The sequence below is a fragment of the Bos mutus genome, chromosome 9 (assembly GCF_027580195.1).
Source record: "Bos mutus isolate GX-2022 chromosome 9, NWIPB_WYAK_1.1, whole genome shotgun sequence".
NCBI lineage: Eukaryota > Metazoa > Chordata > Mammalia > Artiodactyla > Bovidae > Bos > Bos mutus.
The window spans coordinates 8,247,267-8,271,207 of record NC_091625.1 but is presented as its reverse complement, the minus strand read 5'-3'; the positions used below and the strand labels follow the sequence as shown (position 1 = coordinate 8,271,207).

The 23,941-nt window shown below is 36.9% G+C and overlaps 1 protein-coding gene across 1 annotated transcript in view; it reads right to left on the bottom strand.

Annotated features, from left to right (window-relative positions):
* The window catches only part of ADGRB3 (adhesion G protein-coupled receptor B3), an 886,560-nt gene that overhangs the window by 47,201 nt on the left and 815,418 nt on the right, over positions 1 to 23,941 (bottom strand). The window contains exons 21-26 of the mRNA XM_005897466.2: positions 18,654 to 18,804; positions 15,942 to 16,011; positions 13,027 to 13,093; positions 10,426 to 10,511; positions 2,748 to 2,846; positions 2,259 to 2,430 (exon numbers count right to left, since the gene is read on the bottom strand). Coding sequence (XP_005897528.1) covers positions 2,259 to 2,430; positions 2,748 to 2,846; positions 10,426 to 10,511; positions 13,027 to 13,093; positions 15,942 to 16,011; positions 18,654 to 18,804 — 645 coding nt within the window. The remainder of the gene's footprint in view (positions 1 to 2,258; positions 2,431 to 2,747; positions 2,847 to 10,425; positions 10,512 to 13,026; positions 13,094 to 15,941; positions 16,012 to 18,653; positions 18,805 to 23,941) is intronic.

The window sequence follows — 23,941 nt, the reverse complement described above, 5'->3', positions numbered from 1 at the left end:
GATTCTCCAGGCAAGAACACTGGAGTGGGTTGTCATTTCCTTCTCCAATGCATGAAAGTGAAAAGTGAAAGCGAAGTCACTCAGTCGTGTCCGACTCTTAGCGACCCCATGGACTGCAGCCTACCAGGCTCCTCCATCCATGGGATTTTCCAGGCAAGAGTACTGGAGTGGGGTGCCATTGCCTTCTCCGTGAAGTGGAAATAGGGGTCTGGAATTCTCAAGGAGGAGAGAAGGACAAATGTTTTTCCCCTCTATATTCCTTAGTCTTAGTCAATTACACAACTCAGTTTAAACTGTACTGAGGAAAGTTCAGTCGTGTCTGACTCTTTGTGACCGCATGGACTGTAGACTACCAGACTTCTCTGTCCATGGAATTTTCCAGGCAAGAATACTGGAATTCCCTTCTCCAGGAGATCTTCCCAACCCAGGGATTGAACCCAGGTCTCCCGCACTGTAGGCAGACGCTTTACCATCTGAGCCACCGGGAAATCCAAACTGTACTAGGGATTATAAAACAACAATGTATTGGGCTGGAGGACAGTTTCTCCTTCCTGAAAACCTGACTAATCCTGATATCTTAGAATGTATTATGGGAGTGGGTCTGCCAGGATCTTTCTATTGTTAAATTCTAATCTTGTTATCCTAAAATGTAAATTGTGGGAGTGGGTCTGGTAAAATTTTCACAAACTTGAGACATTCTTTTGATTCATTGTAATAACAAATTAAAAGGTATATAACTCCATTGCTAACACTAGCAAGGGGGTACTCTTTCTGCCCCTTCTGATGCCTATGTCAGAAGCTTTCTCTATCTTCTTTATACTTTAATAAAACTTTATTACACAAAAGCTCTGAGTGATCAAGCCTTGTCTCTGGCCCTGGATTGAATTCTTCTCCTCTGGAGGCCAAGAATCCCAGCATCTTTTCGTGGTTCAGCAACAACCTTTCAATAGTTATGGTCGGAGAAGAACATTTTTATGCAACTTTGGCCTATGAAAAATTCAACACTTAAAAGGGTTTTAATGCTGATATTCTAGGTAGTAATTTGTGATGTCCTGGCAACGGTGAGCTAGATCAGATCTTTTAAATGATGAAATTCCCTTTCCCCTTGCAATGTGAAGTCATTCTTCTGTTTTCCTTGTTTTTCATCATACAATATTCTTGGAATACACTTGTGGGTTTATGGCTGACATCTGTATTATACTAAAGGAACTCAGAAACGTTGTTCTCCTCATCTGGTAAATGAGGTTAAAAACTTTGCTTACCTTCACACATCACTGAAGAAGCTATGGGATGTGTAGTCAGATGACATGTGTCATTCTGCAATATGCACATCATAATAAAGTTCTCATGCAAGCTAGATAATACAAAATGACAGCGGATACCACCTTCTCAAAATTACTAGCATGGCACTGTGTCACTCTGTGTTTTAGTCACCACCATCCCCAGAGTAAATGCTAAAATGACTCAGAAACCTTGTAAACACTGTCGGTGCTTGCAAGCACTCAGAATAATTTTTGCACCAGTTGGAAAACAATATTTTATCCCTAAATAATTTAAGTGTGAACTCCATCACTCATCTGGATAGATTTGGTGCATGTCAGTCTCAGTTCATGAAGGATGACTTCCTTCTGTCAGTGCTATCAGCAAACCTCACCAGAACCTGGAAAAATGCTGTGATTATAGACCTACAGTCCTTGGGGACTGTCCATCATGCTCCACTGTGGCCATTTTTTTGGAGGGGGGTGGTGTGTGTGTGTTTTCTAAGCATCAAATCCATATCAAAAGCATCCCTTTTGAGTAACCTTAACCACACCTTAGTACAGAGACAAAAGAATTGCTCATTCATCTTCAACATTTTCTACTTAAAACAAAATTAGTTAAGTATGAGGAATGGGGTTACGCTGTGTGTAGAAGCACAAGTTAGGGAACAGCTTTAAGAAACAACATCATATTATTTTTTACAGATAGGCTGCCCACCCTCTTATCTATACCTGTGATTGCATCATAGCCTCTCTTGGCACCTCTGCTGATGTTTTCCCTTGCTTCATCCCATTTGTTTTAACCTGTCATTTTCAGAGTCCAAAGAGTCCCCTTTCCCTTAACCTTTTCCTTTAGCATTGACTCTCCAACAATTGTCTTTAGAGGAGACCAGCTTTAATCTCAAGATCCAGTTATTAAAAGAAAAGATCCTATTTATTAACACGGAAAATACTCTTCTAAGTATCATTCTTCATTCCTGCAAGAATGATCTTTCTCACCTCTCTTCGAAGAATGCAGTGGACCATGACTATCACAAAGCCTTGTAATGAATCAAACACGGCAAAAAGTATCTGAAACAGGATGGAGCGTTTGTCTGTCATGGCCAGAACTGCAGACATCCACGTCAGAGCCAGAAGGGGCAACACCACACAGGAGCTCCAGAGAGATGCCCTGTTGGAAGAGAAGAAGGGACGTTATGTAGCTGCACGTCCACCTCAGGCCATAACCTAATCCCCGTTCAACAAAGCATTCTTGTATGTGGCACCAATATATTAACTTGGAAGCCACAAAGCATATAAGATTCCACAGTTTTACTTATTTTTTGATAAGCAATCCCACAATAGTTATAAAAACAGTTGCAAATTACAAACATTTAAGTATGATCTTAGTTCTAATATTAGTGAATATGATTTATTTTCCATCATAGCATTTTCTCACATGCATGGTAAAAGATTTGTAACAAGAAGATGTAAATGATTGGGACTAACATGGCGTTACTGGCGGTGGTGGCTGATAAAGCTGTTGTTGAAACTACTCCACACTTGGCACATTTGAGCGTCAAACCGCTATGAGGCTCACTCATCTGACTGCAAACAAACAGAACACCCACAAAAAGAACAAAATATTGAATTGTCACCAAAAAAAGTTGCTGCTATAAGTTAGCTTTTAAATATGATTTCATGCAGAAAAACATATTTATCAAAGAGGAATTCTCTTGGTTGTGTTTAAAGATGCATTTATACTACACAGTATTTTTGTAACATTTACCTCTTAATAATATGGGCCTTTGTTACATGTAAAGCATATTTCAATCATTTATACCATAAATGGCCCTTGTATCTACAGGTCAAAGTTGCCCAATACACTGAGTTAAACATAAGCATGTATTTGTGTGGAAATACAGTGAAAACCCTTTATTCAGAACCTTGATAATCAAACAGGTAAGGATTCCTAGTTTCAAAGATTTTCAATGTCATTTACAGGAGGAACATAATATCAACTAAAACCTTCTGAAATACACACAGGTATCTCAGAACTCCAACATAAGGAGATACATATTATAAGCTTTTAGTCCTATGAGGAAGATGTAGCCTTTAACCCAACATATTTACATTTTGAAATTTCATTTAGCATCAATGTACTGCCTATATTTTAGGATGATCTGAATAGAGAGATTGATAAATTTGATGAAGTATTAGTTGCTAATAAATAGAGTGGTAGCTTAGCTTTAATATAGTCACTAAGTTCAAAATGTTCTTTCTTTTTTTTTTTTTTTTTTTAATTTTATTTTTTAAAAAAAAATCACATGCTCCCCATCCTGAACCCTCCTCCCTCCCAACCTCCCCATACCATCCCCCTGGGCCTTCCCAGCGCACCAGCCCCAAGCATCCAGCATCGTGCACTGAACCTGGACTGGCATCTCGTTTCATACATGACACATTTTGTCACAGACATAAACCTAATAGTTTTTAAATGGTATATTCAAGTCTAGAGGATTCTGCAGGCAAATTCAGATTCAATCTACTATCTCATAGAAGCAAGTCACACGATGTAGAAAAACTTGACATACATTTCTTTAGAAAAGAGTATTTTTTAAACGAAAGGTTTAACAGAACCTTACCCTCTTAGGAGAAACGAAAATGGAATTATTTGAATCAAACTTCAAAACACCTTGAAATAATTTTCTGTGGTCTCTCATCCATTACCATGTGATGTTTATGTGTAAAATACAGGCTTTCCCTATATTTTGACATTTTAGGAATCAGTGAACTAAAATGTATTGGAATGGGTGAATTTAATTCAGATGACCATTTTATCTACTACTGTGGGCAAGAATCCCTTAGAAGAAATGGAATGGCTCTCACAGTCAACAAAAGAGTCCGAAATTCTGTACTTGGGTGCAGTCTCAAAAATGACAGAATGATCTCTGTTAATTTCCAAGGCAAACCATTCAATATCACAGTAATCCAAGTCTATACCCTGACCAGTAATGCCAAAGAAGCTGAAGTTGAATGGTCCTATGAAGATCTACAAGACCTTCTAAACTTAACAGCAAAAGAAGATGTCCTTTTCATCATAGGGGACTGGAACACAAAAGTACGAAGTCAACAGATACCTGGAGTAACAGGCAAATTTGGCCTTGGAGTACAGAATGAAGCAGGGCAAAAGCTAACAGAGTTTTGCCAAGAGAACACACTGGTCATAGCAAACACCCTCTTCCAATAACACAAGAGATGACTCTAAACATGGACATCACTGGGTGGTCAACACTGAAATCAGACTTATTACATTCTCTGCAGCCGAAGATGGAGAAGCTCCATACAGTCAGCAAAAACAAGACTTGGAGCTGACGGTGGCTCAGATCATGAACTCCTTATTGCCAAATCCAGACTTCAATTGAAGAAAGTAGGGAAAACCACTAAACCATTCAGGTATGATCTAAATCAAATCCTTTATGATTATACAGTGGAAGTGACAAATAGAATCAAGGGACTACATATGATAGACAGAGTGCCTGAAGAACGATGGACAGAGGAAATCATGAGGAGGCAGTGATCTAGACCATCCCCAAGAAAAAGAAATGCAAAAAGGCAAAACGGTTGTCTGAGGAGGCCTTACAAATAGCTGAGAAAAGAAGAGAAGTGAAAGGCAAAGGAGAAAAGGAAAGATATACCCATTTAATGCAGAGTTCCAAAGAATAGCAGGAGAGATAAGAAAGCCTTTCTAAGTGATCAATACAAAGAAGTAGAGGAAAACAATAGAATGGGAAAGACTAGAGATTTCTTCAAGGAAATTAGAGATACCAAGGGAACATTTCATGCAAAGATGGGCAGAATAAAAGACAGAAATGGTATGGACCTAACAGAAGCAGAAGATATTAAGAAGAGGTGGCAAGAAAACACAGAAGATTTTCATGACCCAGATAACTATGATGGTGTGATTACTCACCTAGAGCCAGACATCCTGGAGGGTGGTCAAGTGGGCCTTAGGAAGCACCACTATGAACACAGCTAGTGGAGGTGATGGAATGCCAGTTGAACTATATCAAATCCTAAAAGGTGATGCTGTGAAAGTGCTGCACTCAATATGCCAGCAAATTTGGAAAACTTAGCAGTGGCCAAAGAACTGAAAAAGGTCAGTTTTCATTCCAATTCCAAAGAAAGGCAATGCCAAAGAATGTTCAAACTACCACACAATTGCACTCATCTCACAAGATAGCAAAGTAATGCTCAAAATTCTCCCAGTGAGGTTTCAATACTATGTGAACCAAGAACTTACAGATATTTAAGCTGGATTCAGAAAAGGCAGAAGAACCAGAGATCAAATTGCCAACATCTGTTGTATCATAAAAAAGTGAGAGAGTTCCATAAGAACATCTACTTCTACTTTATTGACTATGCCAAAGCCTTTGACTATGTGGATCACAGCACACTGTGGAAAATTCTTCAAGAGATGGGAATACCAGACCACCTGACATGCCTCCTGAGGAATCTGTATGCAGGTCAAGAAGCAACAATTAGAACTGGACATGGAACTATGGACTAGTTCCAAATTGGGGAAGGGGTATGTCAAGGCTGTATATTGTCACCCAGCTTATTTAACTTATATGCAGAGTACATCATGAGAAAAGCTGGACTGAATGAAGCACAAGCTGGAATCAAGATTGCCGGGAGAAATATCAATAACCTCAGATATGCAGATGACACCAAAATTATGGCCAAAAGAGAAGAACTAAAGAGCCTCTTGATGAAAGTTAGAGGAGAGTGAAAATGTTAGCTTAAAACTCACATTCAGAAAATTGAGATCATGGCATCTGGTCCCATCACTTCATGGCAAATATATGGGGAAACAGTGGAAACAGTGACAGACATTTTTTTGGGCTCCAAAATCACTGCAGATGGTGACTGCCACCATGAAATTAAAAGACGCTTGCTCCTTGGAAGAAAAGTTATGACCAACCTAGACAGCATATCTGGAGAAGGCAATGGCACCCCACTCTAGCACTCTTGCCTGGAAAATCCCATGATCGGAGGAGGCTGGTGGGCTGCAATCCATGGGGTCGTTAAGAGTTGGACATGACTGAGTGACTCCACTTTCACTTTTCACTTTCATGCACTGGAGAAGGAAATGGCATCCCACTCCAGTGTTCTTGCCCGGAGAATCCCAAGGATGGAGGAGCCTGATGGGCTGCTGTCTATCAGAGTCGGACACGACTGAAGCGACTTAGCAGCAGCAGCAGACAGCATATTAAAAAGCATTAAAGATATTACTTTGCCAACAAAGGTCCATCTAGTCAAAGTTTTGGTTTTTCCAGTAGTCATGTATGGATATGAGAGTTGCACTATAAAGAAAGCTGAGCACCAAAGAATTGATGCTTTTGAACTGTGGTGCTGGAGAAGACTCTTGAGAGTCCCTTGGACTGCAAGGAGAGCAACCAGTCCATCCTAAAGGAAATCAGTCCTGAATATTCATTAGAAGGACTGATGTAGAAGCTGAAAGTCTAATATGTTGGCCACCTGATGTGAAGAACTGACTCATTTGAAAAGACCATGATGCTGGGAAAGATTAAAGACAGGAGGAGAAGGGGACGACAGAGGATGAGATGGTTGGATGGCATCACCGACTCACTGGACATGAGTTTGAGTAAATTCTGGAAGTTGGTGATGGACAGGGAGGCCTGGTATGCTGCAGTCCATGGGGTCACAAAGAGTTGGACTGAACTGATCAGGTTTTCCCAGTAGTTTTTTAAAAAACTAATATTGTGGTGGACCATATTTAAACTAAAAATGGTAGAACAGAGAAAGTGACAAGGGCCTCATAATTTAGAATGTCTGGTTTCTTTTAAAGAGGTGCCTTAAGGAGGGTTCGGGATGGGGAACACATGTATACCTGTGGCGGATTCATTTTGATATTTGGCAAAACTAATACAATTATGTAAAGTTTAAAAATCAAATAAAATTAGAAAAAAAAAAAAAAAAAAAAAAAATAAAGAGGTGCCTTCATTGGTGAATTGAACTTTGATAAGATGATAAATCTGAAATTTATTAAGTAAGCAGATTAATCAGCAGACCCCATGAGAAAGATCAAAACTCTGAGTTAGATGTGGGGGTAGAGAATATGATTCTAAACTATTCACTTTACTGATTCAACTTAGGGCAAAGGTATTAGCCACAAGTATCCAGACTTTTCCAAATAATAACTAATAACAGTCTACCCAGTTTGGCTCAGGAATGCTTCAGTGGCCAGTGTGTTTGCATCTGCTCCCAGAAGATTGCCTATACCAATATTCTTCACATTATATGCTTCATAATAGTAGATAAGAAAGTTTCATTGCAGGAAAAAAGAAGAAAATGAAATATCTTATTTGAGATGCTCTAAAAAGACACGTCATTTTATCTTATTTTCACTCTTTTCCAAATATCACTTTATATATGATATGTTGACATTTGCAGTAAATTCCCCCTTGGTAACTAACTATCCTTTATGTATTAGAAAACGTTATTCTAGTTTGGGTATTACAAAACTTGTCAAATTATTGTATTATTGTTTTAATATGCATTCACCCATTCTTTTATTAATCTTTATTGAGCATAAACTATTTGCTTGTCAGTTTCTAATAATTGATGATGAAAAGAAGAAAGGAGATTAAGAAGTAGGTAAAATGGGAAGAGGAATATGTTGATATAATAGAATATGTTGGTACTATATTTGATTCCAAATTATAATGTTTCAAAGGAAACATATGCATATGTATATATATTCTAATAACCTGAAATGGTCTATATTTACAATTAGAGTATCAATTAAATTAATCAGTTAGCTTCTTTACTAATGTTTCTTTAGATAATTCTGATTATGTTCTTCACTGAAGTCTGTGTTATTGGTCTCACTGCTTCTCTGGGAACTAAAAATTAGCTGCAAATGTTCAGGTATGAAAAATTCATTCAGTCACACATTGGAATAGAGAGCAAATTTCAATCTTTAAGCTAAAATAGCATTTTCTATTATAAAAAAAAATTAAGCCTAGAATCATTAATTTATTAATAGTCTTTTTCTGCTGTGGACAGTAACCAACATTCTGCTGCTTTAACTTGTATTAACTTTATTTGTATTTCTCCAGTAGTGGCCTTTCAACAAGGAAAAAAAAAAAAGTTTGACTCAGTTTTCCCAGTAAAATAGATGCAACTTCTTTGACATTTTTAGAAACAGGTATTTTAAAATTAATATGTAGACTGAAATGGATACTTTCTATATTCATAAGGATAATGTCATTTCTCCTAAACCTATGTTATGCCTTACAAAGAGTTACATGAATCAAACTGCATATTACATATAAAACAATCAAATGAGAAAAACAATACTGCCTGACTTTAATAAATCCCTAGCATTATGCTTATTCTGATAATCTCATCTCTTTTCCTGACCTCAGTGTCATGAATGGTGGAATCACGGGTGCTTGCTTGACAGAAGTTCAGGGTCCTTTGCAAACAAACTGTCCAGCTTGGCTTCTTCATGTCACCCATCATAACAAGAGTCACCAGTGCTGAGTGAGTGCTTGCTTGCTACTTGCTAGATACTTGAGTGAATGCTTGCTTGGTATTTGCTAGATACTCTAGTGAATGCTTTACACACTTTTTTTTCCCATATACTTTTATCATAAGGCAAGAGTTATTACCCCCATTTTATAGGTAAGAAGATTGAGCTTCAGAAAGATGAAATAACATGCCTAAAGACACACAAAGCTAAGAAATTGCGGAGCTAAATACTGAGCATGATTTTCTCTTTTACCTCCAAGCTTTATCTTAACCACTAACCCACTCCACCCTCAATTTCAGCAAGTAATTATACAACTTTACATCACTAGTGGCAGAAATGAGTTTCTATATCCAGTACCCAGTATGAACAATTTATTCTAACATGATTAACCTAGGCAGAAATAACTGAAGTAGCTGTTGCTCCAATTCTAACCATACATCAGACTATTGATTAATAGTGTGAAAGTTTCAAATTTAAATGGCATAGGAAGCTCAGTGTCTATCCAAGCTCAAGTCTGCCTGTTTAAAGTTGCTTTAAGAGACTTATCTGAAGTGAAAGGGGTCTCCAGATGGGAAGTGATTCCCCCTCAGAAAGGAACCACCAATTATGTGTTTATTACATCATTGCAGTTCTAATGTTTGATTTGAATGATATCCAACTTCACACTGAAAGCCATTAAACCTAATCTTTTAATAGGGGAAAATGCCCAACCTATCTTGTCTATTATTACATAGATTATAAACACATAAATGACTTAAAATTCCCACCAGCCAGTGATAAAATACTATGACCATTAAGGATACCACAGATTATTAAAGAAATGAGAACATCTGGGGTAAGCTTTGAATGGGGGTACAGTTAAACAGAAAGGAGAAACCTATAAACATTTTATAAGAAAAGATACAAAGGGAAATTCAAAGACATTACTATTTAATTCAAGGTTTTACAAATTTATGAGTTAATGATATAACTTTTAAAAGCTGCTATCAACCTGCTTATGAAATGTTATTAAGTCATTAGATATGGTGATATTATAATACAGTAAAATTAAAGGAGATACTTTGCAAAATTTTATAAGTGGTTAAAATGTACAAGTGAAAATTATGAGTAACTTTCTAGCAAGTTATAGTGAAAATGTCATAAAAATGAATGTATGATAAAACTAGTGTTTCCTGACTATTTCGAGTGAAGAATTTTTCTGATATATACAATGAACAAATAAAAGGCAATATTTTTGCCCTACTAAGGTTTGCTTGTCCTTATTCTGTTGTGTCCCATGCTGAAATTAGGTTCAATCTACCCTCCTTTGTGACCAAAACTAGGAGGTCTTTGAAACTCTCACCCAAGAACAATTATTCAAGTCTAGCCTTAATATTTAACCTTCTTGTCTTACAAACAGGCAATACACACAAACAAATCCAGATTTTCTTAATGGACTTTTTAATTATTTTCAGATTTTGCTGACACCTCTTAAGAATAGCCCATTGGAAGCTCGAATGGCATAGTCCACCATACACACCGGTTTTTCAAGAACAAAATCCAAGGCCCAGTCAAATGCAGGCGGTGATCTGGGACTGGTGTGTGGGACGTGCTGTAAAGACCCTTCAAAATCCACCAATTGCAGCTTACCCGGCTCTGTGTTTGAGCTTTTTATCTAGGATCCCATCTCTTGAAACAAGTTTATTAAATACCAAAATGCCAATCACCATGTTGACCTGTCAGACAGAAACAAAGGTTGAAGGGAATCAGGTCCCTGATTTTTCTCAAGAACCCACTTTTATCCATTCACAACCTTGGCAGAATTATGTACTCACAATGGTAGTGACAGGAAGCCCTTCTCAAACATTTCATAAGTGCATACAGGAAAATAGGGCAATTTACCAGTAGTGTCAGTGTCCATCTCTTAAAGGATTCTCGTGAGTTGGCTAGGTGGGTTACTTTAATGTTCTAAAGTACATTCAGCCCATTTACTGTCCATGCTTTGCAGTTAACATTGAGGAAATTAATATTGCACAGGCTAACTTTTAAATTGCCATATTATGCCAATCTAGCATTCTTTTCTCTGACTCATCCTTGAATAAAACAAATGGACTAATGAGCTTTACACTGTGTCTGGGTATCAGAAGATTATGTCTTGCAACGTGCAGCCAGGGTAAGTCCTGCCAGGCAGAGGTGCTAAGGTTTGTCATTGCCCGCAACTGGGAGAACAGAATGACTCTATCCTTCATGCTGTGCAACTATTTTCTCCCATGAGACTGGGGGCATTTTAATGCACCTTGCTTTTCTGGACAAAGGGGAAAGCCTATTCAATTCACCAGCAACCTTTCAGATGGACACTTACACTAATTTTTATACTGTGCTCTATTGAACCAGTCTCAGCATCTCTAAGACTCTTCTATCCATTTAAAAGGTCTCTTGCATAACACAGCTGAGACGAAATCAGACATATTCATCTTTCTCAAGTCAAATTGTAAAATGCTGCAGAGAGAGCTGTGGTCTAGTTGTAGCGGCTTTATTATAAGTGCGCTGGGTTCTCTAACCTACTGGCACTTCCTGATAAAGGAATCCAGTACAATGCTGAAACCAAGATAATCAAGGAAAAATATTTTCTCCTTTTTGCCTTCCTGTTCCTTACCCTCCACAGTCAAAAGAATCTTGGTGTGATACCCATTGCAAATGGTGAAGCCTGTACATTGCAACTAGTAGCTTGCGAAAAATCTGTTTTAAATGAAGCAGGATGACTGGTTCATAAAAAAGAAACTTCTACTTTTCCAATATACTTCGAGCAGATGGAATATAAAGCTAGAGTCTGCTTAATTACTGGTGTAAAGAAGATCCAAAGAAACTGTTAGGTAAAGGCTTAGAAGGGGCTACTCTTCACAGCTTCTTAACAAGATACCATTTGATCAAGCGAAAGACTGACTCATCTTCGTATATCTATATTTGAACTAAAAAACTGTATTCTGTGGATTCTATTAATCTATAATTTAAACATGAGAGAATTCATCACCACTCCAAAGACCTTTTGTCTTTCAATTACACACATACTCATTGTTTCTTCACTTTAGGGTTATATGTATATTAATCTAGATGCCTAGGGAAATAATTCAGTTGATTAAATAAAAATTCAATGCAGTGGATAGAACTATGTCTGATAGTTTTAGTTTTCCTATGCTCTTCTAACACTCATGCCTAGATTTTCTTGTAAATCACCAACAATTTCTGCTCCCTTTTATAATGTAGAGGAGGAAGAACAAACTTTAAAGAAAGAAAACCACATAGAACTATTAAGAAAGATATCTCCAGCTTCCAACTTATTGAATGATTTGTTCAAGAATCGAAAAGGTAACTTTTCAGTTAGAAATCTGATTGTACAGTGAAATGCATCTTTGTATTTAATTCAGATTGTTTCTTTTTTCTCTGACATTTTTCAAAGATTTATTACATAAGAAAGATCTGTAATCAATAAATTCAGAGACACACAGAGGAAAGGCAAGTTTGTGGAAAATTTTCATGTTCCTATAAATAAACATGCAAAGGAATTATTTTGTGATTCAAAAAAGAAAAATTTGTAAAACTTCATGCATAAATATGGTAGGGGTTCTCAACTAGAGGGGGGTGATTTGTACCCTCAGTGAACATTGCAAAATCTCTGGAGACATTTTCTGATTATTACAACTTGAAGGGTACCATTGCTATTTAGCAGGTAGATGCCAGTGGTGCTGATAAACACACAGGACAGCCCCACAACAAAGAAATGTCCAGTTCAAAACATCTGCAGCAGTGAGGAGGAGAAACTTTGACACATGAACATACATTTTCTTGTTGATATTTGGTGTCAGCCCCAGACACCAAATTAAGAGATCTGAATAATTATGTAGATCATATTACAAAAGTATAAAGGTGTAATAGTGTAAAGGTGAAATAATAATAAATGAGGAAATTCTATATGTTAACAAGGAAGAATTTACCAAAACTTACTCAAACTTCTTCACAAATGTGAAATTCCTGAAACAGAAATCCCATACTCTCATGCTTAATATTCTTCAGGCTTCAAAATAAGAGTATTTTAGTGTGATAAAGCGCTGGGTAGACATCAACATTAAAATTTAAGTAATGATTCATCAAACTTTAAAATTTCTGCACAATCAATACGAAAGTGTCACTCTAATGGAAGCAAAGTAGACTTTCTTTGTTAAGAAAAACAATTTAGCTGATTTTGGTGTTTACCAGGACAACAGCGGCTGCAGGTCCCACAAAGGCGTAGAGCAGACCTCCTTCAAGAGAGAGCCAGCAACTGGAAAGAACATCAGATAAAAACTAACACCAATTAGTGACACGTATTACATCACTAACGTGTGACACAAACAGTTTGGACTATGTGCTTAGTCTTGGAATTCTGGCATATTTCAAGGGTTCATAGTTTTTTAAAAAAATACAAGGAAGATATGGAAAAAAGCTAAAATTAGTGCACTTCGTGAGTAGCAAATACCACATACCTCTCACAGACAAGAAACTTTGATTATGAGGCTTTACTGTCAGGCAGTTAAAACATTTTAGACAAATTACTGTTGCAGTGAGATTTTTACAGTGACTTTCAGTACAAATGTAACTATTAAGTTATGCAAAATGCTGCTTTATATCCATTATGGAATTTTTCAAGTATACTCTGAAGCAGAAACAGTGTGTTTTTAGAGACTTATATGTGCCATTTACCTGTTCTTCCTTGAGGCCATTGAGATAGTGGAAGATATTGGTTTAAAAGCCATCATTGCAGGGAACAGAAAATCTACATTTTGTATGTTTTTTTTTTTCTTTCTTCCAATTTTACTTTTTCCCAGACTGCTAAAAAATCACTAAAGATAAGCTTTTGAATGAAAATAAGTATATCTGTGTTTGTTTCAATTAATAGATTCCCCAAGAGTTGCAGGTTTTCATGGACAAAGACAGTAAACATTTAGGTACAAATGCTCATTCTGTCACATCAAAGGACTGTCAAGAGGTCTTCCAGATGCAGAGTCGTGTCTACCACTTCATGCACCTCTCCTTAACCTCTGACCCTTTCATATTAGTTCTCAGTCCCCTGAATCAGCATGCTGCCTCCAAAATGAACAACAATCAACAATAAACAATACCTGGGGCTTCCTTGATGGCTCAGTGGTAAAGAGTCCACCTGCCAATGCAGGAGACACAGGTTTGATCCCTGACCCAGGAAGATCGCACAGGCCACAGTGCCACCAAGTCTGTGGGCCACCACTATCAAGCCCGTCCTCAAGAGCCCAGGCGCTGCAACTGTTGACCCCACATGCTGAAACTACTGAAGCCATTGCTCCCTAGAGCCCACGTTACGGAACAAGAGAAACCTCTCAGTGAGAAGCATCACAACTCGAGATGAGCCCCTGCTCACCGCCACCGGAGAAAAGCCCGTGCAGCAACAAAGACCCAGCACAGACAAAATAAACAATCTTATTAAAAAGAACACTTAACAATACTCTTCTCTCCTCTTCTAAGAACTTTTTTATATTGGCTGTGGTGGTGGTTCCATGATTCATGCATTTGATAACTCACAGGATTATATACATTTAATAGTGCATGCTACCATGTAAATCAGTGTGTGTGTGTGTGTGTGTGTGTGTTTTCAAAGTCTGCATCTAGTTATTGCTCCTTGGTCATAACAGCAATTGATAAAATTCTACTTTCCCACTTTGAGATCAACAATGTAATGTCTATTAAAAAAAAACCACAAAAACCACCTGGAGGAAAAGCCCTTAGGTATGATAGAACACTTCAGTTTGGCGTCTCCAAGACTGCCACTAAACTTCTCCTGCAGTTTTGTGTAAATTCATCTTCAAATTGGTACTCTCCTGCTTGTACTGCATTCATTTTCAAATACACTCCTTGAGAGCTGGAACTGTGCCATCTATGATCCTACTTCTTTCCATATCCCCACCACAGTGGATTTCAAAAAGAGTCATGCTATTTTGAAAAATAACAGATTAAAGGCAACGGTGCTATAGGAAGACAGCTCTACAGTATACGCTCTCAGCTCATCCTGTAGGTTGTATGAGAGAAACAAGCGCTCTGATGATGTGAGTTCTTGCAATTCTTTGGAAGTTTCCTTGGGATGGCAAGTCCAGTGGTGTCTCTTGGCACACTTTCCACTTAGATGAACCCACCAAGGGCCTAATAAGCCCCAATTCCTATCTCAAACCTGAAGACAATTAAACAGGACACCTCCTTTTAAGACTTACACTTCTAACAAGATGCCATCCTTCTCCCCATTTCTCAGCTGTCTCCTCTACTTTAAAGAGCAGATGAAGCAAAATATGAGACTGTACTGCTTTACATTTGAAATATTAAATATAAACTTGACAAATTCTCCCACAGAATGTTCTCAGTTTTACAGGTCTGATTAGGGTAGGCTGGTACCACATCCCCCTTTTACTCCCTTCTAGTTTCTTCTGTAGCCCAGGCATTCTATAATGTGGTCTACTGATCCCCTGGCCTTTGAATTTGAATACATATCTCCCTAATACAGCAACAAAACTTGAAGTAACATGACAAAATATGGTTGCTGCCAGTATATATTATCATCTGTGAAATCAGAAGCTCAGATCAGAGTCCTATTTTAAAGTGTAAACGTGTCAAGATTTATCCAGGTCTTTAAAAATGCATCTGAGATGGAACATGCAATGTAAATATAGAAATATTTTACAAATTATGATTCTACTTAACCATTAATACTGGAATGACCTATATGGGAATACAATCTAAAAAAAGAGTGGAAATGTGTATATATATATATACACATATAACTGATTAACTTGCTGTATAGCAGAAACTAACAGAACATTGTAAATCAGCTATACTCCAACAAAAATTAATTTCAAAGAAAGAAAGAAATTAAGACTCTGGTGTTCCAAAGAAATGGGAAATTAAAAGAATTCTGAACAGCCCTGCAGCATTTAATGCCGAACTTTTGTGCATTTAAGAAACCTTATATCATTCCTCGTAATGTGACTTCAACCACCGTTAATGACTCAGTGACAGAGTACAAGCCATCAGCGGTGCCAGCCAAGACTAATGAAGCATATTTGACAGTTTACTTAATTATAAATAAGATTTATCACCGTGGACGGACTTACTAGTGATCAGTGCCATATCCTTTTGTCCTGGTGAAGCCTACGGATGTGGCCACCACTAACGCTGGTAAACCTGCAAGAAAAGCATTGTCACATTTCACATTCAGCTTCTGCCACTGTGCACACGGGCTCAAGCAAAGCCAGGACAGACCCGGAACACCGAAACTGGAGGAACTACCTATGGATGGATCACTTCATAAAACATTATAAAATTTTTTCCAAGTACAAAAATATGAGCGTGATAGCTGGGTTTTTAAGTCAGTGCATTTCTCTGATGTTGCTAGGTTACCACTGCATTTGACATGGGTTTAAAAGAAACTCATAACAGAGATTTAGTATATCTTTTTAAGTTATTTTTTCCCTAGGGGTTTACATTCCTATAAAGGAATTTATAGTTATAAAATCAGAAAGGCAAAAAAAAAAAAAAGGATGTTCTGGGGTGATGGAATATCACAGAAGTGGAATGTACAGTTGACCTCATATTGATCCACATCAAGCTGTACTTATAATAAGACAGAAAAATATATCTCATCATTTAACTCTTTGTGATTTACTTATACTAACAAGAATGTAGGAACAAGGTTAAAGGCCCTGAGGATCTTTAGGCTTCCCACTCATCCTCTTTTCACAATCCTGAATGAAGGTCAGCGATTTATGCCAATTTTTCTTCATGAACCTCTAGGTAGGTAACACTCCATGCCTTAGTCCCTCTTGGCATTCAAGTGCCAGCATCCCTGCAGCAACTCTGACCCGACATCTTTTACTTTATGCTTCTACGAATCATGCTTACCTTGCTCAAGTTCAACAGAAACTCCCTGTGTTTGGTGAGTGGGATTCAGTCTGACCTAAGTTGCTAGCTTTTTTTTTAAGTTCTAGAAGACCGTGCTTTTTTTTTCAGGAAGCCCATGCTTGTTTTTTTCCGATTGAAAAGTTCATCTTCTGATCATCTACCTGTGTCCCCTCCACTCATCATTTTCCCTCCTATCATTTTTCCTTATTCTGGCTATTTTCTTCTGGAAATTTTCACATGATACCATACCCCTTCAGGAGGTTTAAATTATGGGAACTCCAAGGGACACAACTTTTTTTTTAAACAAATACTGGTCTGTGTGTGTGCATATATATATATATGTGATATGTAATATATAAAGTACATATGTGTGCATGTACATTTATACATGTGTATACATACACACGTGCATGCATGTGCACACACATATGTAAAATATCTCTTCTTCCCTTTCTCTTTTCTTCCTTCTTGTCCTTCTTCTTTTCAATATAGGTGACTTTTTTGATTGACTAGACCAAGTTTGTCAGAAAAAAATATCCTCTTCTGGGTCCTAAGCTGAAAAGCTAACAGTCTTCATTCCATGTAATTTAGATTAACTTCTTTCTAAATTATTATGTTGCACTTTGCCATCATGAAACTCATATGCCACTCTTCTGCCCACTCTCAGACCTCCTCACAGTCTAGAACCATTGGTTTAGCTTTTTCACTACCCAGAATAGTTTAATATTAGCTGTAAACCTGGAGACCCTGTAAAGCTGTACACCCTTCTCTTCAAGATCACCTTTGGTAATGATGTTAAATAATTTAGCTAAGGTTCCTGTAAATTGCTATTCTTTATACTTCAAGGGAAGTCTTCATTTCCCTACATACTGTAGTTCTTGGATCTAGTCAAAGCCTGATTCAATACCATTCCAGCTTTAGATGGTCTTTATCATGAAATTCAAACAAAAATTGTAACACAGTGTAAGAACATTGCATTCTCCAGTCTCTTCTTAATGGCTTTCCCCCTTGCCTGTGCAGACACAACAGCCCTTGGCTGAAATCTGATGGATAACCTTGGTGCTCCTGGTCTTGTGTTTTTCTAGCATGGATTATTCTGACATGGTAATAAGTCCACTTATTTGTGATTCTTTAGGCTACCTCTAGCATTCATTTGTTATATCTTTGGTCCAAATTTCCTCATTTATTTTTAGTGCAAGTCTTTTGAAACTCAAAGGCAAACGTGAAAAAATCCTGAGCTTTTTCTAAAACTAGTTCTTTAATTAATTAATTCTAATTAAACTAAATGAATTCATTAATTTCAGTTAAACTTTAGAATTGGCCCTTTGAAATGTATAAGTCCAAACTTTAGAATTGGCCCCCTGAAATGTATAGGTCCTCCAGATTCCCATTTCATACGGCACTGTGAGAGGAACTTTTATTAATGAAAAATTAATTCATCCTCAGCCTGTCAGCAATTTTTGTGCTTCCTTTGAGAACTCCATGGACTAGCCATGTGGTTTCATTCATGGTCTAGATGACTTTCTCTTGTGTCGTGAATAGCTCTCTTGAAATAGACACTTTAAAGCTTTCTGAACTTTGCACTGAACTGAACTTCTTAAGACATTTTGCATTTTCAGAACCTATAGTAGAGAATACTTTTGATTTCTTCCCTGTAGATACCTTACATCTCATTTACTACCATGTGAGCACTATTGATTACCAACTGACCAGCTATGTGTCCATCCAGTATTCACTCTTTTTAAAGTTCCACAACCTCAAAGAATGTTCCAATATGACTAACATCCTATATTTCCACTTCGACATACTGAATTAGACACAAAGAAAAGTAGCCTGGGGATAATCACAGTTTCCAACTTCATTCATTACAGCAGCGTTCAAAGTCATTTTAACAAGAGCATAAAAGAGAATAGCAATACGCTTACCCCATCCAAGGCACAAAAAGCGTTTCCTTATAAGCCGTGTTCTAATTTTTCCAGTTACAGCCATATATGATTGCCACGCTTCAGTCAAAACCCAACAGAATGAAGCCAGGAAGAAAAAGTGCAGAAATGCTGTGGTGGTCGTACAGATGCTCTGTGGAAACAGAAAAGACTCAACTCAACACGGGGGGGATCATGTGTCTTTCAGAGGGTTGTTAATCTCCAACTCATTGCTTTTACTTCAAATATCTACTTCTTCTTTGTGCCAGAGTAATTGTTTACAGAAATTAGAAACCCTGGAGTCTTTAAGCTGTACAGTGTCTTACAGAATAAAAGTTCTAATGTCATTTGTGTGCTCAATTTTTTATGAGAAGAAGCCTGAATGTAAATTTAAACTCAAGGGAGATTCAAGTTACTACTTTCCTTGATTTTTTTTTCTTGAATCATAATTATGGGAATGGTCCTTTCTCTGGTTTAATATAAGTTACAGACATCTTGCATAATTCTTTTGGCTACACTGTTCATCCCTCCTTTTAAACCAATAATGCTTTGCTGTTTTATCTGCTGATGTTCAGATTATATCACCACAGTCTCTCAAAAGAAAAAAATTACTTTGCTTTTATACAATGTGATATTCAAAGTATAAGAGCAAAGTACAAAAGGAGGTTTGGCTAATAGCCTAGAACAAAAATAACATATGTATTTTAAAGTACTTAATACATTGTGTGTGTGTACACAGTCGTCAGTCACGTCCAACTCTTTGCATTGCCATGGACTGTAGCCCACTGCTGCTAAGTCACTTCAGTCGTGTCCGACTCTGTGCGACCCCATAGACAGCAGCCCACCAGGCTCCGCTGTCCCTGGGATTCTCTAGGCAAGAACACTGGAGTAGGTTGCCATTTCCTTCTCCAATACATGAAAGTGAAAAGTGAAGTCACTCAGTCGTGTCCAACTCTTCGCAACCCTGTGGACTGCAGCCCACCAGGCTCCTCTGTCCATGGGATTTTCCAGGCAAGAGTACTGGAGTGGGGTGCCATTGCCTTCTTCAAAGGGGTGGAGGGTTACTGAGATATATATAGGAAGCCCACTAGGCTCCTCTATCCATGAAATTTTCCAGACAAGAATACTGGACTGGGTTGCCATTTCCTTCTCTAGGGGATCTTCCCGACCCAGGGATCAAACCTCTGTCTCTTTGTGTCTCCTGCCTTGGCAGGTGGATTCTACCATTGCATCACCTGGGAAGATACTTAACACTTTGCTCTGTGTTATTATACATCACTCTGTGTTATTATATTATAAGGTGTGTCATAATCAGATCATTTTGAAAAACTAGCCACAGGCAGTACACAGCCGTGATTTCACGGATATGTTTCTTTGTGTAACTTAATCAATTAAATGTGTCACCATTAGTTACTTATGACTCATCTGCAAAGACGAGCAGCTTCATTTGGGTAAAGGCTGCTACTTACTTCATTACTAGTATAATTTCTTTGTGTAAATCTTGCTAAAATGCAAGTCTTTGTAAACTTTCCTTTGTCAGTTTCAGTCTTGGTTATTTCCAAAAATTGAAAAAAGGAAAACATGGAGCTACAAAAAAGATCACTAAAAACTCCTAACAAAGAATTAAAAGTATTAATACAATCCCACCCTTCTCCCTCCACTCTGATCCACTGTCTTTAATACCTTAGCCCACATTATTCATATTTTTAATTCTTTCAAAATTCACCAGATGTTCAGTCCTTCTTATCCTACAGAAAGACCTTGATCATGTTTATCTCATCAGGTGGTTTTAATGAGGAGGGATAATATACAGATGCTGAGTAGGACTATAGTAGGCACTCAGCAAGTGCTTAACCGATTACAACCACAGTCATTATTTTAAGTAGAACAAAAACAGGGTGTTATCAGTTTTCAGCATGGGGTTCCTTATCTCATGTGGTACTTAAATATACTTGGTGCTTAAGTTTATTCTTATAAAACTAATAATTTTCAGTCTGAGAAAGTCATGGATTTCCAGCATCCTCTTCCTCATCAGTTTACTCCTGTTTCAGCCAGAAACAGGAGTAGGAGATTTACCCAACTCTGATTCCTTCTGTACTTGAGACACTGAGACTTTTTCCAAGTTTGAAGTTTAAACATCAGCAGGCTGATTACTTTGCTCATTCCTGATCTGCAGTCTCTTGCAGATTTGAACTTCAAAGATAGCTTTTCCATTCAATTCCTGAACTAGTTACATATTCTAATTCACCTGTCATTTCTTTCCATCCTTTTGTCTCACCTCAGTAGCTTGTGTTTATTGATTTATAAACTATCAATACAGGGTTATCTAAAACAATGTAAAAATGCTGAATTATTTAAAGGCTAAGTGCTAGATGCATGGAAATTTTGTAAGAAATAATAAAATGCTCAATATCTCAATATAGAGACTTTTAATTTGCTATCTCTATATTATGTTGATTACTTTGGGACTTCCTTTAATTCTGATACAAATTGACATACTAATAACAAAAATAATTTGGGGCTATTGACATTCATATTTTAATAATTCATGCCTCTCTGGACAAAGATATGGCCACAACATGTAGGGGGAATAAATGGTAACAGGAGAAGTAAGACCCTATGGGTGGATGTATTCTACTATGGTCAGGTCAGGTGAATATTCATAAATGACTAGAAAGTGCTCCAAGTATGGAGTTAAGCTGTCTCAATCTAAGCAAAGTGTATATGTGAACTGAGAGGTCTAAAGTCAAGCGTGCAGCAAAAACCTATGATGCCGGGAGAGAGAAGGAGCTACATTCTGCTTTATTATCATATGAAGGGTCAGTATAAAGTCAGATACTGCACTTCACGAAACACACATTGATCTTTCTACTGATACATTCGCTAAGTTGTCTTTTAAAGTACAACTTTTACAAACAGCAGTCTTCAAGTAAAGTCTGTTATTTGCACATTTGTTACATCAGTTTCCACAAAGTGGCTATTCTAAGTTTGGTGTTCAGGATTTTTTAATTTCTTCTCAGGTAGAACCTAAGTCCCATCTCAGTAACCCACAGAGATCAACCATCCTTTGGATCCTGCAGTACTGGGATTTTTTCACTTTTTAAGTCAAACGTTGATGTTCCTTTTATGTAAGTGTTGATATCATGCCATCTGCTCACCTCTTCCTACCCAGACACACTAAGGTGACCTCTGCTCTCACATTGTCTTCTTATTCAGCCTGCGTGTCTGCTCTAAGCTCCACCACAGCTGGGAGTTCACAGCTCACCACTCCAAACACAAGACTCACTAGCTCCTCCAGCTCTTCAGTCAATTCTTCGACTCCTCGCCAAACCTCAGTGTGGTCCCCTCTACAAATGACGAGTGTTGCTGACAAATACTAGAAAACTTGAAAAGGTACTTAAATTGGCAAACTGATGGTGGTTTATACCTATAGACTTCACATACACTCTTCATCCCAAGTCCATAGGAATGATAGAAAATGTTTCATAAAATAACTGGAAAGAAAAATATGTAAACAGTGGTAGACTAGCTACTACAAGGAGTGCCTGAAAAACAGAAAGCCAATGAAAGTAGGATGAATACCAGGGTTAAAGCTACCCATTAGGAGCAGAGATTAAGACATGGAAAGTAGGAGATTTAAGATATATGGATGGCACAGAAGTTCAACATCTGTTTAAAAGTATTTTCAGAGGGAAGAAAAAGGGAATTCTGGGAAAATGGAGCATTTAAAGAAATCTTATGGGGAAATTTCTGAATAACATTAAAGATTCTTTAGCTGAAAGATAGCTAACACACACACACGTACACACACCCTAAGATATATTGCAATGAAATTTGTGAACATTAAGAATAAAGAGAAAATCTTAAAAGCTGTCAGAATCAAAAGAAAGATCACTTACAAAAGAATAAGAATCAAACTGACATTGGACTCTTTGTGAGCCACCCAGGATACAAGAAGACAAAAGACTATCTTCAATATTTTATGGGAAAATAACTTTGTTGAATTCAACACATAGCAAAACTATTATTCAAGGAGAGGTAGAAATAAAGACATCTTTAGAATGGTAAGGAACTTTGAAGTTATTACCTTAAGAATTGCTAGAGAACATAAACCAATAATAATAAGAAATCCAGAAGTGCAGAATGAGACAAAAGCTAGTCTCATGAATATCAGTATTAAAATATATTAAGTCTAAACAAATGCTTATTAAACAATAAAATATATATTGATAACATAGCCACTTGGATATAAAACTGAATTTATATCCAAAAATAAACTCAGTCTTATTTTATTTGCAGGAATATTTCAGATACTGATTAACTCTAGATTAGAAAAGGATGTTTGAACATCTATGTTAATAATGTTAAGGTTACCACAAAAAGCAGAAACAAATAATATATTTGCAAAAGAGTAGAAAAATAGAACTAAGAAAAATTTATCAGTCCAATTAAAGGCAAGCAAAAGGACAACTAGAAAATACAATAAACAGAAAAATCAAATGATGATACAGAAATTTCCAATTACAGAAATCACAATAAGTGGGAATGCTTTAAATTCACTAGTTAAAAGTTAAGAATTTTTATCCCAGATAAAAAAAATCCAGTAATGAATTTATAAGAGACCTCAAATGCAATGACATAGGAAGACTGAGAATAAAGAGATGAAAGAGCTAAATTAAGCAAATGCTAATATGCAAAAATCAGATGTCACAATGTTAATATTGAAAAGAGCATTAAAAAAGATGAAGGAGTTTTCATACTGACAAAAGGAGCAAGCCATAAAGAAGTTTCCAAAGTAACATATTTCTATGAAACTCATAAAAATTTTCCAAAGTATATGGAACAAATACACAAAAATACTTAGAAAACTGCAAGGATAAATGTCAAACTAAGTTTAAAATGAAAGACAACCTATAGCTCTCAGAAAGTCATGGAAAATGTGGAGAAAAATAGTAATATGGAATTCTATGATGATCATAAAAGTGATTAATCTTTTTTAAATATTGTAGATAAGAAACAGAGCATGTACAATTCTTTAAAATACAAATAGAATATTTACAGAAGTTAACTAGTCCTAGGACAGAAAGGAGAATAAGATAAGCTTAAGAAGTTTGATAACACATAGAATATTTTCACAAACTATAGTACAATTAATTTAGAAATCAACATTAAAATTCTGTACATCTTCGGGGGGAAACTTTTAATAACTAATGATTTAAAGAGAAATTAATATCCAAATTACAAACTATTTAGAACTGAAAAACAAAAGAAAAACTTGTGCAATTTTGGTA